General features: G+C 58.4%; 1 protein-coding gene across 1 annotated transcript in view; it reads right to left on the reverse strand.

Moving 5' to 3' along the window:
- The window catches only part of NUP210 (nucleoporin 210), a 101,207-nt gene that overhangs the window by 16,212 nt on the left and 68,688 nt on the right, over positions 1-16,307 (reverse strand). The window contains exons 21-29 of the mRNA XM_032647668.1: positions 11,747-11,875; positions 10,342-10,469; positions 10,108-10,243; positions 8,747-8,809; positions 8,396-8,575; positions 5,741-5,821; positions 4,586-4,717; positions 3,240-3,398; positions 378-469 (exon numbers count right to left, since the gene is read on the reverse strand). Coding sequence (XP_032503559.1) covers positions 378-469; positions 3,240-3,398; positions 4,586-4,717; positions 5,741-5,821; positions 8,396-8,575; positions 8,747-8,809; positions 10,108-10,243; positions 10,342-10,469; positions 11,747-11,875 — 1,100 coding nt within the window. The remainder of the gene's footprint in view (positions 1-377; positions 470-3,239; positions 3,399-4,585; positions 4,718-5,740; positions 5,822-8,395; positions 8,576-8,746; positions 8,810-10,107; positions 10,244-10,341; positions 10,470-11,746; positions 11,876-16,307) is intronic.

Raw genomic sequence — 16,307 nt, forward strand, 5'->3', positions numbered from 1 at the left:
CATTTTCACGAACCCCCAGGTGACGCCCTGGCTCCTAGACTACACGGAACAGCAAGTCTTGAAGACACAGGGGCATTCGAGAAATTGAACACCTCCAGGCTGGCACTTTTCCCCCTCTGAAGCAGTGGATGTCCGCAGAAAGCATGAGAGGTTCTGGGCCACGGGGAGAAGACGGACCCACGGGGAGACGCCGCAGATGAGCAGGGGACGTCCACAGTGACGGGAGGAGGGCAGAGGCCGCACCCGCTTCCAGCGCGACGCCAGGAGGGAGGTGCAGCTCGCCCGAGGCACCCACGGCTCCTGACGACTTCGACAGATGAGCCGTCGGATGTGAGCACAGCTTCGCAACCTGGATGAAGCCGCGTTGAGTCACGTACCTGTTTGTCTGGAGCTTGACAAATGAGTTGGGCGACATTAACACGTGTTCTGCTTCTATTTCAGGGTTCAGCAGCCGCAGCTTTTCAAACACCTGGAAGAGAGGGGGAGTTTTGTTTCCTGTGATCCCTGGAACCGCGTCCAGGGTCTGCTTGTCTTCCAGGGGTGAGAGGGGCGGGTGCCAGCACCCGTTATGCAGCTGGTGATGTGGTGGCTGAGCTTTAAGAGGCACAATGAGGAGGGACAGCAGGTGCGCTGGTGAAGCCCCTGGGGCTGCTTCACAGAAGCACGGGCCTCCCCTGAGCCCTCGGGACATATGTGTGTGGAAAGCGGCAGAGTGACGGGGCCCAGGGTCCTGCTCGGTGATGCTGCCAGGACGGAGCCTGGAGAAAGCTCTCAATTCGCCTCTCAGAGAGACATGCTGCTCCTTACACGCCCCTCCCAGATCCACCCCTTCAGCCCTGCCTCTCACCCTCTAGCCTGCCAGGCTCCGGCAGGATCCGCACAGAACTGGTACGGGGTGCCTGGTGACCTCAGGTCAGCAGCCGATAAACCCGATGATGTCGGATGGACTCTAATCCTGCCACGGAGGCAGCCCTTCCCTGGGGCTCCAGACCCCTCTCTGCACGCAGCCTGACGCGCCCAGCACCCTTCAGGTACCTATCTCCAGGGACCCTCAGGGCTGCTGGCGTGCTTGGCATCCGAGCCTAGATGCCAAGCACAGCTTTGGCTCCCCGCTGGCTTCTGCTCCGATCAGACCAGCTGGACGCTCCTAAGGGCCTGTGTCTAAAATCATCTGACCTGATGGATGATTTTCCAAGAGGAAACTGGCCTGACTCCCCTCCCTCCACGCACCGCCATGTTCTGACCGTACACTCAACCTCGATTTCCTCATCTGTAAAAAGGGTCTAGAAGTAATCATCCTTGCCACGCTTGTCTCACAGAGCTGGGGGATTCGTGCGACACGACGGAGTGGCAGTGCTTCCTCACAGGGCACGGAGCACGGCCTTGGGAGCCAGACCGGGTTCTGGAGTCGCGTGAGCACTTCTGCCAGGCAGGCGGCACCCAGAGTGAAGCTGCCTCACTGATTACGTATCTCGCGGGAAATACACGCACAGGCAGGTCCCCTCCCACTTTCCTTAGGCATGGACCTCTGTGGTCCCTCTTGAGATGGACATGAAGGTACAAGGGGGACCTTCCTCTCCTGTTATGTGACCGGCAGAAAAGCACCACTGCCAGCACCATGGTGAACGGCCTCGGTGCCAGGGAGACGACGGGGTTGGGGGGCCTGTGATACTGGGGGGCACCTCTCTATCAATGGGAGGTTGGCCCTTATCTCTTGCTGGTTTTGCCGTGTGGCATCATGCCATGCACTCATACTGGGCTTTTAGACAAAATCTTCCTATTTTTAAATGTTGGCAACAAATAAAAATTGTTTCAAAGCCCTGAGTGAGCCAAATAAAACACCTCTGTGGGCTGGATCCAGCGCCTCTAAGTTTCCGATGTGCTCAAAACCCATCTGCTGTCAGCCAGGGACACCGCGGCGCAGAGAGGTTAGACGACCTGACTGAGGTCACAGAACTTGGCGGCTGCAAAGCCCTGTCTTTAATTTCAGGATAGGTGTTAGAACTTGCTTCCTTTGTTTTCAGCTAGGAAGAGCATGTATTTCTGTGTTTCTATGTGTGTATGTGTCTGTGTGTGTGTGTGTGTGTGGTTTGTGTGTGTGTCTGTGTGCATGTCTGTATGTGTGTGTGTTTGTATGTGTGTGTGTCTGTGTGCGTGTCTGTACGTGTGTGTGTGGTTTGTGTGTGTGTCTGTGTGCGTGTCTGTATTGTGTGTGTGTTCGTGTGTATGTGTGTGTGCCTGTATGCCTGTGCAGGCAGGGGTGAGGGGGGTGGCAGACAGGCGTTTCTCTTTGAAATCTGCTTCTTTGCCCCTAATGAGGTATGTGCCTGGTTTAGGAATGGTTTGCTCCTTTCTGAAGAGGGGGCTTGAACCCATTTCTTTTCTCATGAAACTTAGGGGCTGCTATCAGTTTTTCTTTGCAATTTAGGGGAACCCAGACATTACTGAGCCCCAGATTAGCAGAATGGGGTCCCTGAAGCTAAAAATGCTCTTCGTTGTTTTTACAGAGGGGCCCAGAGGGGGCAGGGGTGGTAGAGAGAGACGTGGGTCGAGCCCTGGGCTGGACAGGGGTGGCTGGGCTCGGGTCCTGCCTGGTCCGAGTCCTGCTGGGTGCCCCCTCGAGGGGCTCTGAGCAGGCCACCTCCCGTCCTAAGGCTCGGTTTCCATCAGTGAACGATGGGTCGCACCCTCTGTCTTCCAGGGCACATCCCTCGAGGCCTTTCAGGACCCTCTCCCGCCCACTCCCTGGGACCCACAGGGGCGCTTCACCCCCCGGGCTGCGGGCCCATCTAGGGCAGCTGCACCAGCAGCCCCTGCCCTGCAGGCTTTGTGGGAGCCGGCCTGGGAAGTGGGGAGAGTGTGTCTGCTTCTGCTAAGTGCATCGCATGTTTGTGAAATATACAGACAACTAAGTGAATGCCCGGCTCAGACAATTTCCCAGCCTTTTCGCCCAAGAAGGCACCCCAGACTCTGAGCTCAGAATTATCTGCTATTCTGGGAGCACATTAAGCTACTTCAGACCTTCAGCCCTGTGCACATGCCAGGCCCCCCAATCCTGAAACGTACCCCCTCCGTGAAGCCCTGGGTCACCCCATCTCTGGGCTCCCACAGCACCTCATACCCCCAGCCCCAACCCCCAGCCCCCTGACACGTGCCCACAAGGCCCCTGGGAGGAGCAGGGCTGCTGGGTTGGCCTTTGCTCTCCCGCTAACGGTGGCTTCTGCCCACCCGTCCTTTACCTGGATTTGGATCTCGTCAGAGAGCTCTTTGGCGAGGCCCAGCAGCTGCCCGGCTGTGGGGTCCTGGGCCTTGACCACCACCCTCAGCCCGGTGCGGCCCTTCACCCGGCCGTGCACGTTCATGGCAAAGTTGTACTGCGACGGCAGCCGGAGCGATGCCTGCGACAGATGTCAAAAGTGTCCCCAAAGGGCAGAGCCGGACAGGAGCCCCAGACCCCCTGCGCTGCCTGAACGCTCTCATCCTGCTGCCTTCCCGCCCCGTCAGGGCCTGCTACCTGGGGGCTGCAGCCCGTGGCCACCTCAGCACGAGCGCAGGGCGCCCCATGCTGCGATTCATGTTCACAGTAGGCTGTGAAAGAGGCTAGGCCAACCAGCGTTCTCACACAGGACTTCTCAGAGCCTCGACTGGGCGGGGGGGTCAGGCGAATCACCAAGAAGATGTTAGACTTGGGGTGTTCCCCCCCAGAGCCCCCGTCGTGGGCTGTCTGTGAAAAAGTCACACGTCCGGGTACCACGGGGACAGTCTGGGGACAGGACTCTGGTCCCATAGGGTCGGGGGGAGGCCCTTGTCCTGCACTAGATGAGCTTCAGGCAGCCTCCAGGAGACCCCCATCCCATGCCCGGCCCCCGCCCCCCCCCACCCATGGATAGGACAAGAAGAAACCCCCAGCACCAACCCCACTCGGGTCCTGTGTGACCAAGGCCCACATGGGGTGGCAGCCTGTAGTCACCAGGGCCGGCACCCAGCCCATAGCCCACTGGCTGGGCGACCCCGGGCGCGTCCCCCCTCCTCACGCATGGGCTCCAGCTCATACAAACGGGGGCAGCACGTTCTCTCCAGCTGAGACTTAGGGAGGGGCCGGGGACCCCCTAGGGAGGCCTAAGGGGACAGGGGTGGGGTCCTGGGATAAACCTGGAGAAAACCCCAGGGCTGCCAGGCGTCATCTCGGAAAGGGGGTCGGAAGCTACAGACTGGGGACCCCGACCAGGACCCCAAGACGTTCTGGAACTTCTGTGATGTCCCCACCAGGCTGTCGTTTTTGCTGCCTTCCGCTAGCAGGTCACTAAGCCCCTGTGCAGCACAGCTGGTCGGCAAGAACATGCTTAAAATGAAAAGGCTGCGGACTGTCCTGGGAACCGCGATGGGGGAGCTGGGTGGCCAGGTTCCTGGACACGAGCAAGACTGAGAGGCCGGGAGGGATACCGGGGAGGGACAGTGTGGCCGCAGCCTTGGGAGAAGGAGTCAGGGAGCCGCGAGAGGGCATGAAGCGCAAGACACGTGGTGAGAACCTTCCCACCCCAACACTGTCTGGGATGGAGTCGGGGGACTCTGGGAGGGTGGGTACCTCGTGGTGCCGCCCCCGGACGTCCAAGATGTCTCGCTTGGTGACAGACCAGTGGAAGGTCAGGCCCGGCACGGCATTGCCGAAGGAGAAAGGGTTCTGGTTGTTGGTGATCCCGGTGACGTAGACAGGCATCTGCAGGGAGAAGCCAGGCCCATGACCGCCGGGGTCCAGCGCCGGAGCCCCACCTCCCAGACGCTCCAGGGCACTGCCTGAGCTGCCGCCCGCTGCTGGGTGCTTCCCTGTCTCCGCGGGGCAACGGGAGCTACACCCAATTCCTCCCTAAGCAGCGGCAGGCGCAGCACAGGTCCCAGGAGGCCTGACGAAACAGCAAAGGACCGAGCGGAACACAGCACCAGCCCCGCACCTCCCGTCCTTCTTGGGCCGCGGGCTGTCGCAGCTCGGCCGGGAGACCCCATTCCTAAATGACTGCCTCTAGCTCTGGGACACCTGCAGAGCCCCCAGCCCCCACCACACAGCTTACCCTGCTCCCCTCTTTCTCAGTCTAGCGGGGGTCCCTGCTCACGAGGGGTGGACTCGGTCTCCGACAATCTGAATTGACCGAGCGCCGACCAGAGGGAGCACGTGGAGGTGACGCAGCGAAAGGCGGGGACGGACCTGAGCCAGGCTGTGGGTCGGCGCCCCGTCCCGCCGCTTGCCAGCTGTGCGGACGCCCTAAGCCTGCCACGTGCGCACCTCCTCTTCTGTGACACGGACATGACCCCGGAGCTACCTCTCGGGGCTGTTATGTGCGCCATGTGGACTAATACACAGAAAGCACCGAGAAAGCTACAGACCGTCCAAATACCGGCTCCTGCAAGGTGCCAGGTGCTATTCTAGGTGCGGGAGGGCGACAGACTGGTGGAGACACAGGCATCACCTGCTGCTGGCACCCACACGGGGCGACAGGCGTAAGCGCCGTGCGGAAGAGGAGACGGCGCCGTTGGGGAGAATGGCAGGGAGCCTTTGGGCTGCAGCAGGAAAGGCAGGGGAGTGAAGCTGGCCCCCCGGGTAAACAGGGTTCAGCAGGTGAAGGGCATGGAGAACTGTCCCAGCAGAGGGAACAGCTCATCCTGAAGCAGAACTCAGGGCCTGACCCCTGCCAAGAGGCTGCTCCGAGAGCTCAGACAGGAGGGCCTGCAGAGGTTCCCGCCTCACCTGGGTCTCCGTCCTCATCCGTGTGATGGGGGCACGGATCCTCACGGCCTGAAGCAGCAACACCTCCACCTCCACAAGGTCCTAGGAAAAGGGCTCTGGGGCTCAGGCTGACTGTGCGTAGGCGCTATGTGCTAGTGACGGGAGTTTCGGGAAGGGACACCCCTCCCCCAGGAAGGAGGTTCCTGCCAAGGCCAGCTCAGAGTCACGTGGTCAGAAGGCACCCATAATGTTCCTCTTGCCTAGGAGGCCTGGCTTTGCGGGTGGCTCGCCCCACGTGGAGCTGGCTGCTGCCTCTTCCCTGCTCCTGGGGGTGCCAGCCTGGTCCTCTGAGCCTACAGACCTGTCCGATCCAGATGCTCCAGGTCAGCACTGCAGAGACTTGGGGATACTGACCAGGGACTGTTCCTCTCTAGGCCAGGCAGCCCTCACAGGACAGGTCTCCAGACCTCCCAACCCCAAATCCAGCCTGTCTGTCTCTGAGCAGAGTACCGGGACAAATGCAGGAGCCAGGTAGAGTGTGATTAAAATAGACCGTATATCCTCCTTCATCCTGAATTCTATACTCCTGTGAATTTGGCCAAAGACTAACTTTACTGGCTTCTTTGTAGTGCTGCTGACACATGCTGAACCCAGGCTACTAAAACCCTTAAGCCCTTTTTACATACACTCATGTGAGCCCATCTCCTGTGCCTTGTGATATGGGCGAACTCCTGGCACGTAGTAGGTGCCCAGCTAGCATCCCTTCCCTTCCTTCCCTTCATCCTTCTCACTGCTGTCTTCCCTTGCTAGTCCTGGACTATTCCTCGGCTTTGGGAGCTGATTCTAAGGGTGACCCGAATCGCACAGATGGAACCGTGAGCTTCTGACCAGAGTCGCATACCGTTCTGGGACACGCGGACCTCAGGGCCTCAGGCTGAGCCCCCACCTGCCTGGGCTCAAGGAGACGCCTTTCAGATGGAGCTGGCGGTGCAGCCTTTCCATCTACCAAGGGGCACCGGGGCCTTCCCCCGGCCCCTCCCCCAGCCTGCCAGATGGGAGGCGCAGAGAGGTGGCCCAGTGAGGTCAGCCTAGAGAGGAGGGTGGCCAGGAGGGACTGCATGGCCTTGTGTCCTCTAGACCAATCCCCAGCCAGTTGCTGTGTCAGCTGTGTCAGCCACGCGGGCCCCCGGGAGGAGAAAAACAAGCCCATTCCTGAGGCTGCAACCCTTTCTTTAGAGAGAAACAAAGCAGGGCCTCCTTGGTCCTTAATTTTACTCTCACATGCCCAGTGGTTTCTCGTCTTTATAAAATAGATAGGTAAACTTGGAGCATCCACCCAGTGATTCAAAAGGACTTTGTGGCGTAAGCGGGACACTTGGAGAGAGAGTGGAACTGCTGGGAAAGGAGTAAATCGATGCGCTCAGTGTCGGGTCAAGGTCAGCCCCACCCCCTCCAGAGGGTCCCAGCGCCCCAGAGCTGTGTGTTCAGGTGCTCCTAACTCGGCGGTGCTCCCGGACCGCTGTCAGGAGCCCAGTTCCTGTCCACAGCCACACCACCGAGGACAAAACGCCCCCTTCGAGCCGGGGTTCCAGCGTGGCCTGATCACCAAGCCGACGCTCCTGCAGGTCACAGCAGGCCAAGGACACGGGGAAGAATCCAAGCACCCTGAGCTCTTCTCAAGAGGGGGACATGCTCTGTCCCGTCCTTCCCAGAGGCCCACGGAAGTGCCTGCCCCTGGGAAAGGCAGAAACGATCAGACTCAAGAGACACCTGCTTTCACCTGCTTGGAGTCAGTGCCACCGATATGGGACAGGGGGACCCTGCTGGGTGAGGCTTCCCCTGAGTCGGCCTCCAGCATCTCTGCTGACCCAGGAAATTGGTCAGGAAATGTCCCCCACTCCAGCGAGGAGGCGGGGGAGATGACTTGACTTCTAGCTGAGCAAAGATACTGGCGGATGACTCAGGCTTTCTTTTTCTCTTGGAAATATAAATCCAGGTCTGAAACACTACTGGTGTCCAGTTACCCTCGTGTACAGCAGCCAAGTCAGCACATGCCTCCAAAAACACACACCATGACCCAGCAAGTGTGTCAGAGCCTAGAGCAGCCCAACTCTGCTAGGAGAACATCTCCAAGCCCAGCTGGAAAAGAAGACCTGAAGGCGGGAGAGCTCTGATGCTGGCAATACTAGGTCGGGTCCTAGAGCAGCCGTGTGGTGGCCGTGGGTCACTAGCCCGTCCCTCGGGCCCACCACCTGCACACGGGCAGAGCAGAGGGTCCGGAGAGGACTCGGGGAGGCACGTAAAGCAGTCTGCTGTCACAACGGCTACTGTCAGCCTGCACTGGAATGGCCCCAGGGCGTGGGGCTTGGTTGGGGACCCTGCCCCTCAAGGAACAGCCGGGGAGCCTGAGTCTGGAGGAGGGCAACCTCGGGGGTACAAGTGCAGGGCTGGCCCTGGTGGGGGTAGGTGACAGGCAGGGGCTTGGGCTCAGAGGGCAGAAGCAAGACCCTGGGAGAGGGCGGCCCTTGGCAAGAGCCCCAGCCCAGCAGGCAGGGCTTCCTCCCAGCCCGGGTCACCAACCCCGCCAGCTACCTGGGGAGCGGTGAGCCTCACCCACGAGGCTGTGTGCAGGGCGGATTCGGAAGGTGCCCGCCGCGGTGCAGCCCATGCCCTTACCTGTGACACGACGACGAGCCTGCCGCTCTCGGCATCCACGGCCTGCACGACCCCCGACACGGCGCCGTGGCCCACGGAGAGGCCTCGCACAAGCCCGGTGCTGCCCACCAGCGCCACGCTCTCATTGCTGATGGAGAAGAGGATGTTGGACTGAGGCTGGGGGCCGCCCTCGGAGGTGATCTGGAGGGAGAAGAGCAGCGCCCGTCAGCCCGTCCCCCGGCCGGCCCACGCCTCGCCCTCGGGGGCAAGGGTGCCAACACCCCAGCACTCTCCACAGCCCGTTCTGAAGCCCCAGGCAGGGGACACGGCCGCGGGTGGGGGTGGGGCGGGGGCGTGGCCTTTGGTTCCTACCTGCATCGTGGCCCCGATAATCAGCGTCACCTTCCTGGGTATCAACCTAAACGGGGGAAAGACCTGGGTGTGGAGACACAAGGGAGAAAGGGGCCCGTTGTGTTCCAAGCTCCTGTAGCCGGACACAGTCACACTCAATTCCAGAGAAGCACGGTGCGCAGACATCACTCCTCTGAAGGGGGCGCCGGCGAGCGCCTGGGGTCCCGGCCAAGCCTGGGGGAGCCCGAGCGGTCCCCACGAGACCTCATCCCACCCCTGGGCCCGAGGATCTGCGGTTCTCAGGGCCGTGTTCTGCTCCTGTGGAAGCTACCTGGGAACTGTAGAAATGCCCGCTCCCCGGCCTGCCCCAGCCCCGCCAGTCGGAGGTGGGGTCCTGCAATGTGTTTCAACAAGTCCCCACGAGATCTGACACGTGTCCAAGCTTCCAACCCACTGCTTTCGAGATTTCCCCAACTCCTCTTTGGAAGGGGTTGTCTCTCCACTAAATGTCTCCAGATTCCTACTGACTAATTGCCTTAGAAGAGCCCTCTACTTCGACGGCCTCAACATTTTCCAGAGGAGGAAAGCAGGACTCGAGGGGCAGGGATGACGATGCCCCCGTCTCTGCAGCAGTGCAAAGCCCCCAGGTCCTCCTCCTGTACCCCTACAACCCCTGCTTTGCCGTAAGGTGTGCCAGTCGGCCCGGGGCTGCTTTGTGCGTGAGGAGTAGTCTCCGTATGGCTGCGTGATTTATAGGCAGACGGGACTTTCTTCTCAGCAGTAGAAGAAAGGTGCACTGCCATCTAGAAGCACCAACCACATCCGCCAACACCAAGCCCACCGGCCCTATGTGGCCGAGATGGTGGAGGAGGGGGCAGGACCAGTTTAGTGCTGCCGAAGAATAAACTTGGACACGACTTCCTGGCCCTGGCGGCTGTGGGGCTCCCGTCACAGCTGAGACGGTGTCGGGGCCCTGGAGCTCCCTCACCCAGAACGGCTGCTCCCGGAGTTCCCTCGAGGAGCGCACCGCCTCTAAGGCCCCGACTGTCAATGGGCACCTCTGCACACGAGCCCAGACCGGTCCGCACTCCTCCCCAGCCACCCCCTTGCTGTGCGGCAGTAGCTCCCCTCCCCTGAGCCACACCACACCCCCTCCGTCCTGGAGAGACTGAAGTAACCCAGGCCCCTCCCTCCTGTGGCCCCAGGTCCCCGGGACCAGTGAAGGCCCCCTTTTCATCAGAGGACACAGTAGGGCAGTTTAATACGGCCCCTCCACGTGGCTTCCTGAGCTGCCCCTAAAACGCCCAGCCTATCACAAAAATGCCCCAACATGCAACAGGGGCTGGGCCGAGGCCATGAAGCATGAAGAGGAACAGCTTTACCTCAATCTGCTGTGGGGCTGAGTTGATTCTCTGTCCAGCCTTATCGGTCACGGTTGCGGTGAGACTGGTCTGGCCAATGGCCACGCCGTGGACGCGGAACACGGCGGTGTAGTCGTCTGGGGCCTCGTCGAGGGCCCTGGAACAGAGGGAGGGGCTGGGACTTCTTCCCCCGACAGACCTGTCGGCAATGCCCTGAGATGCCCTCCTCTGACCCCTGATCCTGCAAGGACTCACACCAACGTGACGATCTGGGAGGCTGCCCGGAGCTTCAGGTCCATGAAGGCCAAGTACTTGGCCAGGAAGGGCTTCTTGTGGAAGTCCAGCACGCGAACATGTGCCTTGACCGTCTTCCCAATCTCCACCTACATCAAGGGGGACAGAGACTCAGGGGTGGCCTTCGAATGACCGATGCCACCACCTGTGGTACCCTACGGCTCTCTGCAAAAGCATCAACAACCTCAAACCCACAGACCCAAGTTGACCTTCAGACTATCAGCCCATCAACAAATGAAAATCGGTTACGTGCTTTCTGTATTCAAGAGGCCTCAGGGATACGTCGATGCATAAATGACACATCCCACTCTGAGAGAACTAACAATCTTGCGGGGGGGTGGGGGGGAATAAATTAGAAGTATGGGATTGACAGATACACACTACTATGTATAAAGTAGACAAACAACCGGATTTACTGTATAGCACAGGGGCTATATTCAATATCTTATAATAACCTATAATGGAAAAGAATCTGAAAAAGCATATATATATGTATAACTGAATCACTTTGCTGTACACCTGAAACCAACACGACATTGTAAATCAACTATACTCCGATAAAGAGAGAGAACTAACAATCTCCTTAGAGAGATAATCCATAGCTTAGAATAGCAACAGGCATACAGTGGGGGGTTAAAAAGTGCCCAACGACCCAAGAGTTCATACGTGGCACATAATATATACAGTGAAAACTCTGGGAAACATGAGTCAGAAATGCTTAGTGAAAGAACTCAAGTCTGGAAGCGAATCACCAGAGGAAATGAGATCAGAGGAGGACTACCTGAGGCTAAGAGAATATTGACTTTTAAGGAGTCCAAGTTGCTTGAATGTCCCCCTCTAATCACCAACTATTCTCTCCCCCAAGGAAGACAGGACTCTGACAGCATCCCTCTTTAAGCCTCACTGCAGTTACTTCAGGTATTTGGAGTCATATAAAATCCCTCTTTACATTAAAGAAAAGCCTAGATCTATTATGTATTCATTTTGCAAAAGCACTCGGCATTAGTACATCTTATTCATTTGCCACTGAAATTTCTGAGAATCCAAAACGTACATACTGGGGAGGAAATTCACATTCAGCAATGCATGTACCGGGCTGGTTAGTAACTTGCACCAGTCAGAGGACAGGAATTCCCAAGCTGCAGCTAACGTGGGGACAACTTCCAGCGGGATTTACAGCCAAGGTTTTACAGGTGTCAACTGAGATGAAGACGGATACCCTCGGAGGCCGCTCTGCACTGAGCCCAGAATGCTGGGTGAAACAGCACTGCGAGCTGCAGGTGGACAGGAGGAAAACACCCCCTGAACCCCCATCGTTCTCCAGGCCTCCGCAGGGAGGGAGCCATATCGGGAAGTTGACACTGACCTTGTCCACCACGCGGATGTACAGCTCCTGAATGTCCGAGACATAAACGTCAGCCTTTGCCGGGGCCGGGAAGGCTAAACACAAGTCGTGGATCATAATGGTTGAGGTGCCCGGGAGCAAAGGGTGCACCTGCAAGGTCAGGGGTGGGTGTGGTCACACAGCGGCTCACGGCAGCAGCCCATCGCCCGTGGGACACTGTCTCCCAGAGACCGCAGACCAGGGCTTGGAAAACCCTCATGTTGCCCTGCCCACCCCTCATCACGAGCACCCGCTGCCAGCCAGGGGAGGGGCTTGGGATGTAACATGTTAGTGCCAGGATAGATTTATTTCAACTTTGCACAATTTACAGAGAAGAAAACGGAAGCTGCTCCAAGGTGGGGGTGGTCAGAGCTTGGCAGAGTGAGGACTCACACCCAGGGTTCCCTATCTCCCGTCCAGGCCATCTGCCCCTGCAGCTCCCGTAAGAGAAGAGCATCCCATGGAGTCTCCTGTGAAACTGCAAGTCAGGGGCTGGTCGAGTGTGAGACCACTGCTTTCCAAGTGAAGCTCTCACCGAGAAATCCTAATCTGAACCCACAGACTCTGAGAACCTGGGAACGGGCCGAGGAGGCCGCCAAGTCTTCAGTGCGAGCTCTCTGAATCTTGCCCATCCCCACATTCACCTCTACCTCTGCTGTGTTTGCAGTGGAGCCCTCATAAAATGTTTGGAGGGCAGGAATTCATCTAAGCTCCCGTTTTCCACGCTTTCACTGCCAAAGGCCCCCTTTAAGTTTTCTTCTCTCTCTACCTCCTTCCAGGGGTCCCACCTTCAGAAGAGTCTCTCCCCAGACAAACTGCATCATCACCACTCTCTCATGTTGGGGAACGACTCGCAGTAACTTGTCATGTTGCTTAGGCGTGCATCTCAACTGAGTGGCCTCGGGGGCTGGGCAGGTGGAGGCATGTCACGGAGCTAGTGGGTGGGCCCCGCAGCTGCCTCCCATCTCTACCTGGCCCTGGCTTTGCTGCCTGAGATTTCTGGTCTTATATTCACTGGGGGTGGGAGATGGGCGGTGGGTACAGTGAACTGCTCAGTGTTGGCAAAGCTACAATTTCAATGTCAAGAACCTGTGGGGGATAAACGTCAGGAGACAACCAAATACTATCTTATTGCACCCAGGTTAGAAGCCTTCAAAGGCTGCCCAGAGTGAGCCCACATCCTTAACACATCCTATAAGAACCTGGCACGATCTGGCCCTTGCCCAGGACTCTGGTTTCACCGCAAAACACCCTCCCCCATGGCCATCACACTCCAGCCAGCTGGCGCCTGTCCACCTGCCTCAGGGCTGCACAATCCACCTTTGAGATCTGGGGGCTTGTCCTCCCCCTGTGTCCACCTGCTGGCTCCCACCCTCAGTCCCATTCAAGTGTCCCTCCTCGGTAAAGTCTCCCCTGATCCGGAAGGTCGGGACCTTCGCCTCTCTGCTCTCTTCTCCTGCTGCAGCTGCACCACTCTTCCCTCCAACTTGATGTAGACCTCCCTGTGCATCCTCCCCCCAGGCTGTCTTCTCCCCTAAGGCAGCCTCAGGACCGAGCCTCACACCTGGCCGAGACTCGGCCTCTGCCCAGAGTGTTGAGTACGCTGAGATCCAGGCTCACAGCTCCAAGTCGCTGGTTAACGTAAGGAGACCTGCACTTCCACCAGCTCAGCTTCAGTCCTGGCTTTGTCAACACTTGGGAATTTTTGTAAAAAAGGGGTCTGCAAACCCCAGGTACTGTCATCTATTTGGGAAGTGCTGATTCTGGCCCACATCCTTCAGTGAACACATGGGGAGACAGGCCCACCCAGGGTGGGAACCCAGCCTTGAAGGGGCGGCACTGGGGAGGGAACACGGTGCCCGAGCCCCCAGTTTAGGGCTTCTTCTCCCACACTCAGCCACTTCCCAGAGCTGGATGCCACCAGCAGCCAGAAAGGAACCATTGGGCCGGGGAGGCGGCAGGGGCTTGAGAACTTTGACAGCAGCACTGGGCTCACAGGCACATCCACAGATGAAGGGGGCCCAGGATATTTCACACAAGGACTCAAGTCGCTTAATAAAGATTCCAGAGTGGAAATCACGCTGGCGCTCCGAACAACGGCTGTGTAGTTTGACCCAGGGTCACGCCAGCCTGGTATCAAATACGCCGAGGACTGGGGGCTGGAGGCCACAGGGCTCCAGTTTTGCGGAGGACGATTCACTCGGCTTATTACACATCCCCCGGAGAGAACCCATTTAAAAATCACAGGGAGAAGCGAGAGCTCTAATCTGATCCTCCTGCAAAAGTTGCCGCTGTCAGGAGCGACGCGTCCTTCATAACACAGAGAAATGACGCGCTCGCTGTACCGACGGGGCCAGACCCGCGTGGGGGGCGCATGGAAGCATTCCCTCTTCTTTCTCTCTCCTTCGAAAGAGCCATTTTGCGCATTTTAAACAAAGACATAAATGGCGGTGGGGAAATCGATTCCTTTTCCGCTTGATTTCCCCGCAGCTGGACGTCCAGGCGCCTTCCGGATGATGGAGCGGGAGACGGCGTCAGGCTGCCACCCACCAAAAGGCCGCGTGGCCCGTCCGCACGTCAGCTCCTGCCAGCCCACTGGACAATGAACAAGTGCTTTACGGGCGTGCCCACCCGTCACTCCAGAGACAAACCACTGGAGGAAACGAGGGGACGTGCCGGCCAGCAGGTGGCACAGGGGTGGGGGTGGCGGGGGAGGGATCCTGTCCACCCCCCGACCGTGTATGTGTCACCACCCTCTTCTCCAGGCTCCAGACCCACCTGCTTCCTGACGGACGTGTGAGGGACGCACGTGCAGGAGGGGAGGTGGGTAAACCCACGCCCAGCATGAATTCTCGTTCCCAAGGGGTAAAGGTGCCCACTGAGAGCCTAGGAGAAGTCCTGTCATCTCTTTGGAGACGGGAATGCATTATTGTGCATTAAGATGCCATGTGTGGAGCCAGGGGCCGCTCTGCTAGCGCCCTCCACCTGCATCCGCCAGGCCCCGAGGGGCCGCTGCGTCATCATGGCCCCTCGCTTCCCAGGGCCCATCACACTTCACACTTGTTCACTGACAGGTGGCATCTACAGAGGAGCAAGGACCCTGAAGATACTTCCGAACATCACTGGCACCATCCGCTTCCATTTCCCATGCGTGCCCGTCAATGTCTCGTGGTAGCCAGGCCGTGCCATGTGAGAGGGTGGGGATCCACGCCCCCGGCAGACACGGACGCCCTTGAGGCTGGTGGGGGATGACCAGGGTCACACTGAGATAAGAAACTTCATCCAAGGGCCCCAGCCAGCCCGGAGGCTTCCCGCAGGCGAACACACCGCAGGCGGGACACACCTGAGTTCACACCCCACGGCTACCACTTACCACCTGCCCCAACCCAAGGAAGGACCCCCTTCTGATGCACCTCCTCAGAGGTACAACGTCACCGTGACCAGCCGCATATCCCAGGACCCAGAGAGGCCCTGTCTGCTCCCCGATGAATCTCTGGAGCCTGGACCAGGCCTGGCAAGTGACGGGCACCCATCTTTGCAGGGTGAATGCGTTAATGAAAGGCATGAGGGCTCAGCACACGCTAGGGTGCTTCCCAGCTGCCGATCTTATAATCACACAGCTTCTGCGTGGAGGGCTTATTTTGAAATGTAAAGAACTGGTGAGAAGAAAGAAACCCTGAGTTTAAATCAGGTAAATGCTCCTAGCCATGTAAACTAGCCAAGAAGGAAAGAGAGGTGCATTGCAGAGGGTTTGGGTCTGTGTGAGCCTGCACAGCCCTGGGTGCATGGTGGGGGCATAATCACCCCACCACAGTCCCCGTGCGGTGCGTGAGTGCCAGACTCCCATCCAGAGACGTTTGGAAGCTAACACACACCACCAGCCGTTCTTGCCTCCAAATGGGTATCAATAGGAAAGAAAGAAACAATTCTCTCTGAGCTAATTGAAGAAATGTTGTGGGCTTCCTCGCCTCTGTGATTAAAGGAAATGAAAATGCTGCTAATTAGCAGATGGAAAATGCCATAGAAACGTGTAAACGTCCTTCAGAAACAGCCCTCCGAGAAGCTGCAAGGAGCTGTCATCGGCTGTCAACACTCCATGAAAAATCCCTCCCACACTTTACAGAAGAGGCAAAGGGAACCAGAACCCGATTCCACCTGGAGCCGCAGTGGTCTCCGCACAGGCCTGAGGTGGGGGGAAGCAGAGAGCCTGGCGGCCAAGGCGCCTCCAGGATACCTTCTGGGCAAACATGATCCTGGTGGATCGGGCACTGAACGTCAGGCACAGCTGGCACGGCCTGAACTCGGTGCCAGACATGTCCTGGGGTCGTGTCTGCAGTGGGGCACTTAGCCCCACTCAACAAGAGCCACGGAGGATGACACGTGTGGGCGAAGGCCAGTCCTACAACCTGGAGAGGGAACTGCTATAACTCTTTGGGACCATTTGTAAACTGGGGATGTCAGGCTTGTCTTGGCCGGGAGAAGCCTAGAGTCTGTTGCTGACAGGGGCTGCGCATTGTAGGACATTGGTAGACTAAGCAGGGGT

Source organism: Phocoena sinus, chromosome 11 (genome assembly GCF_008692025.1).
Source record: "Phocoena sinus isolate mPhoSin1 chromosome 11, mPhoSin1.pri, whole genome shotgun sequence".
Lineage (NCBI taxonomy): Eukaryota > Metazoa > Chordata > Mammalia > Artiodactyla > Phocoenidae > Phocoena > Phocoena sinus.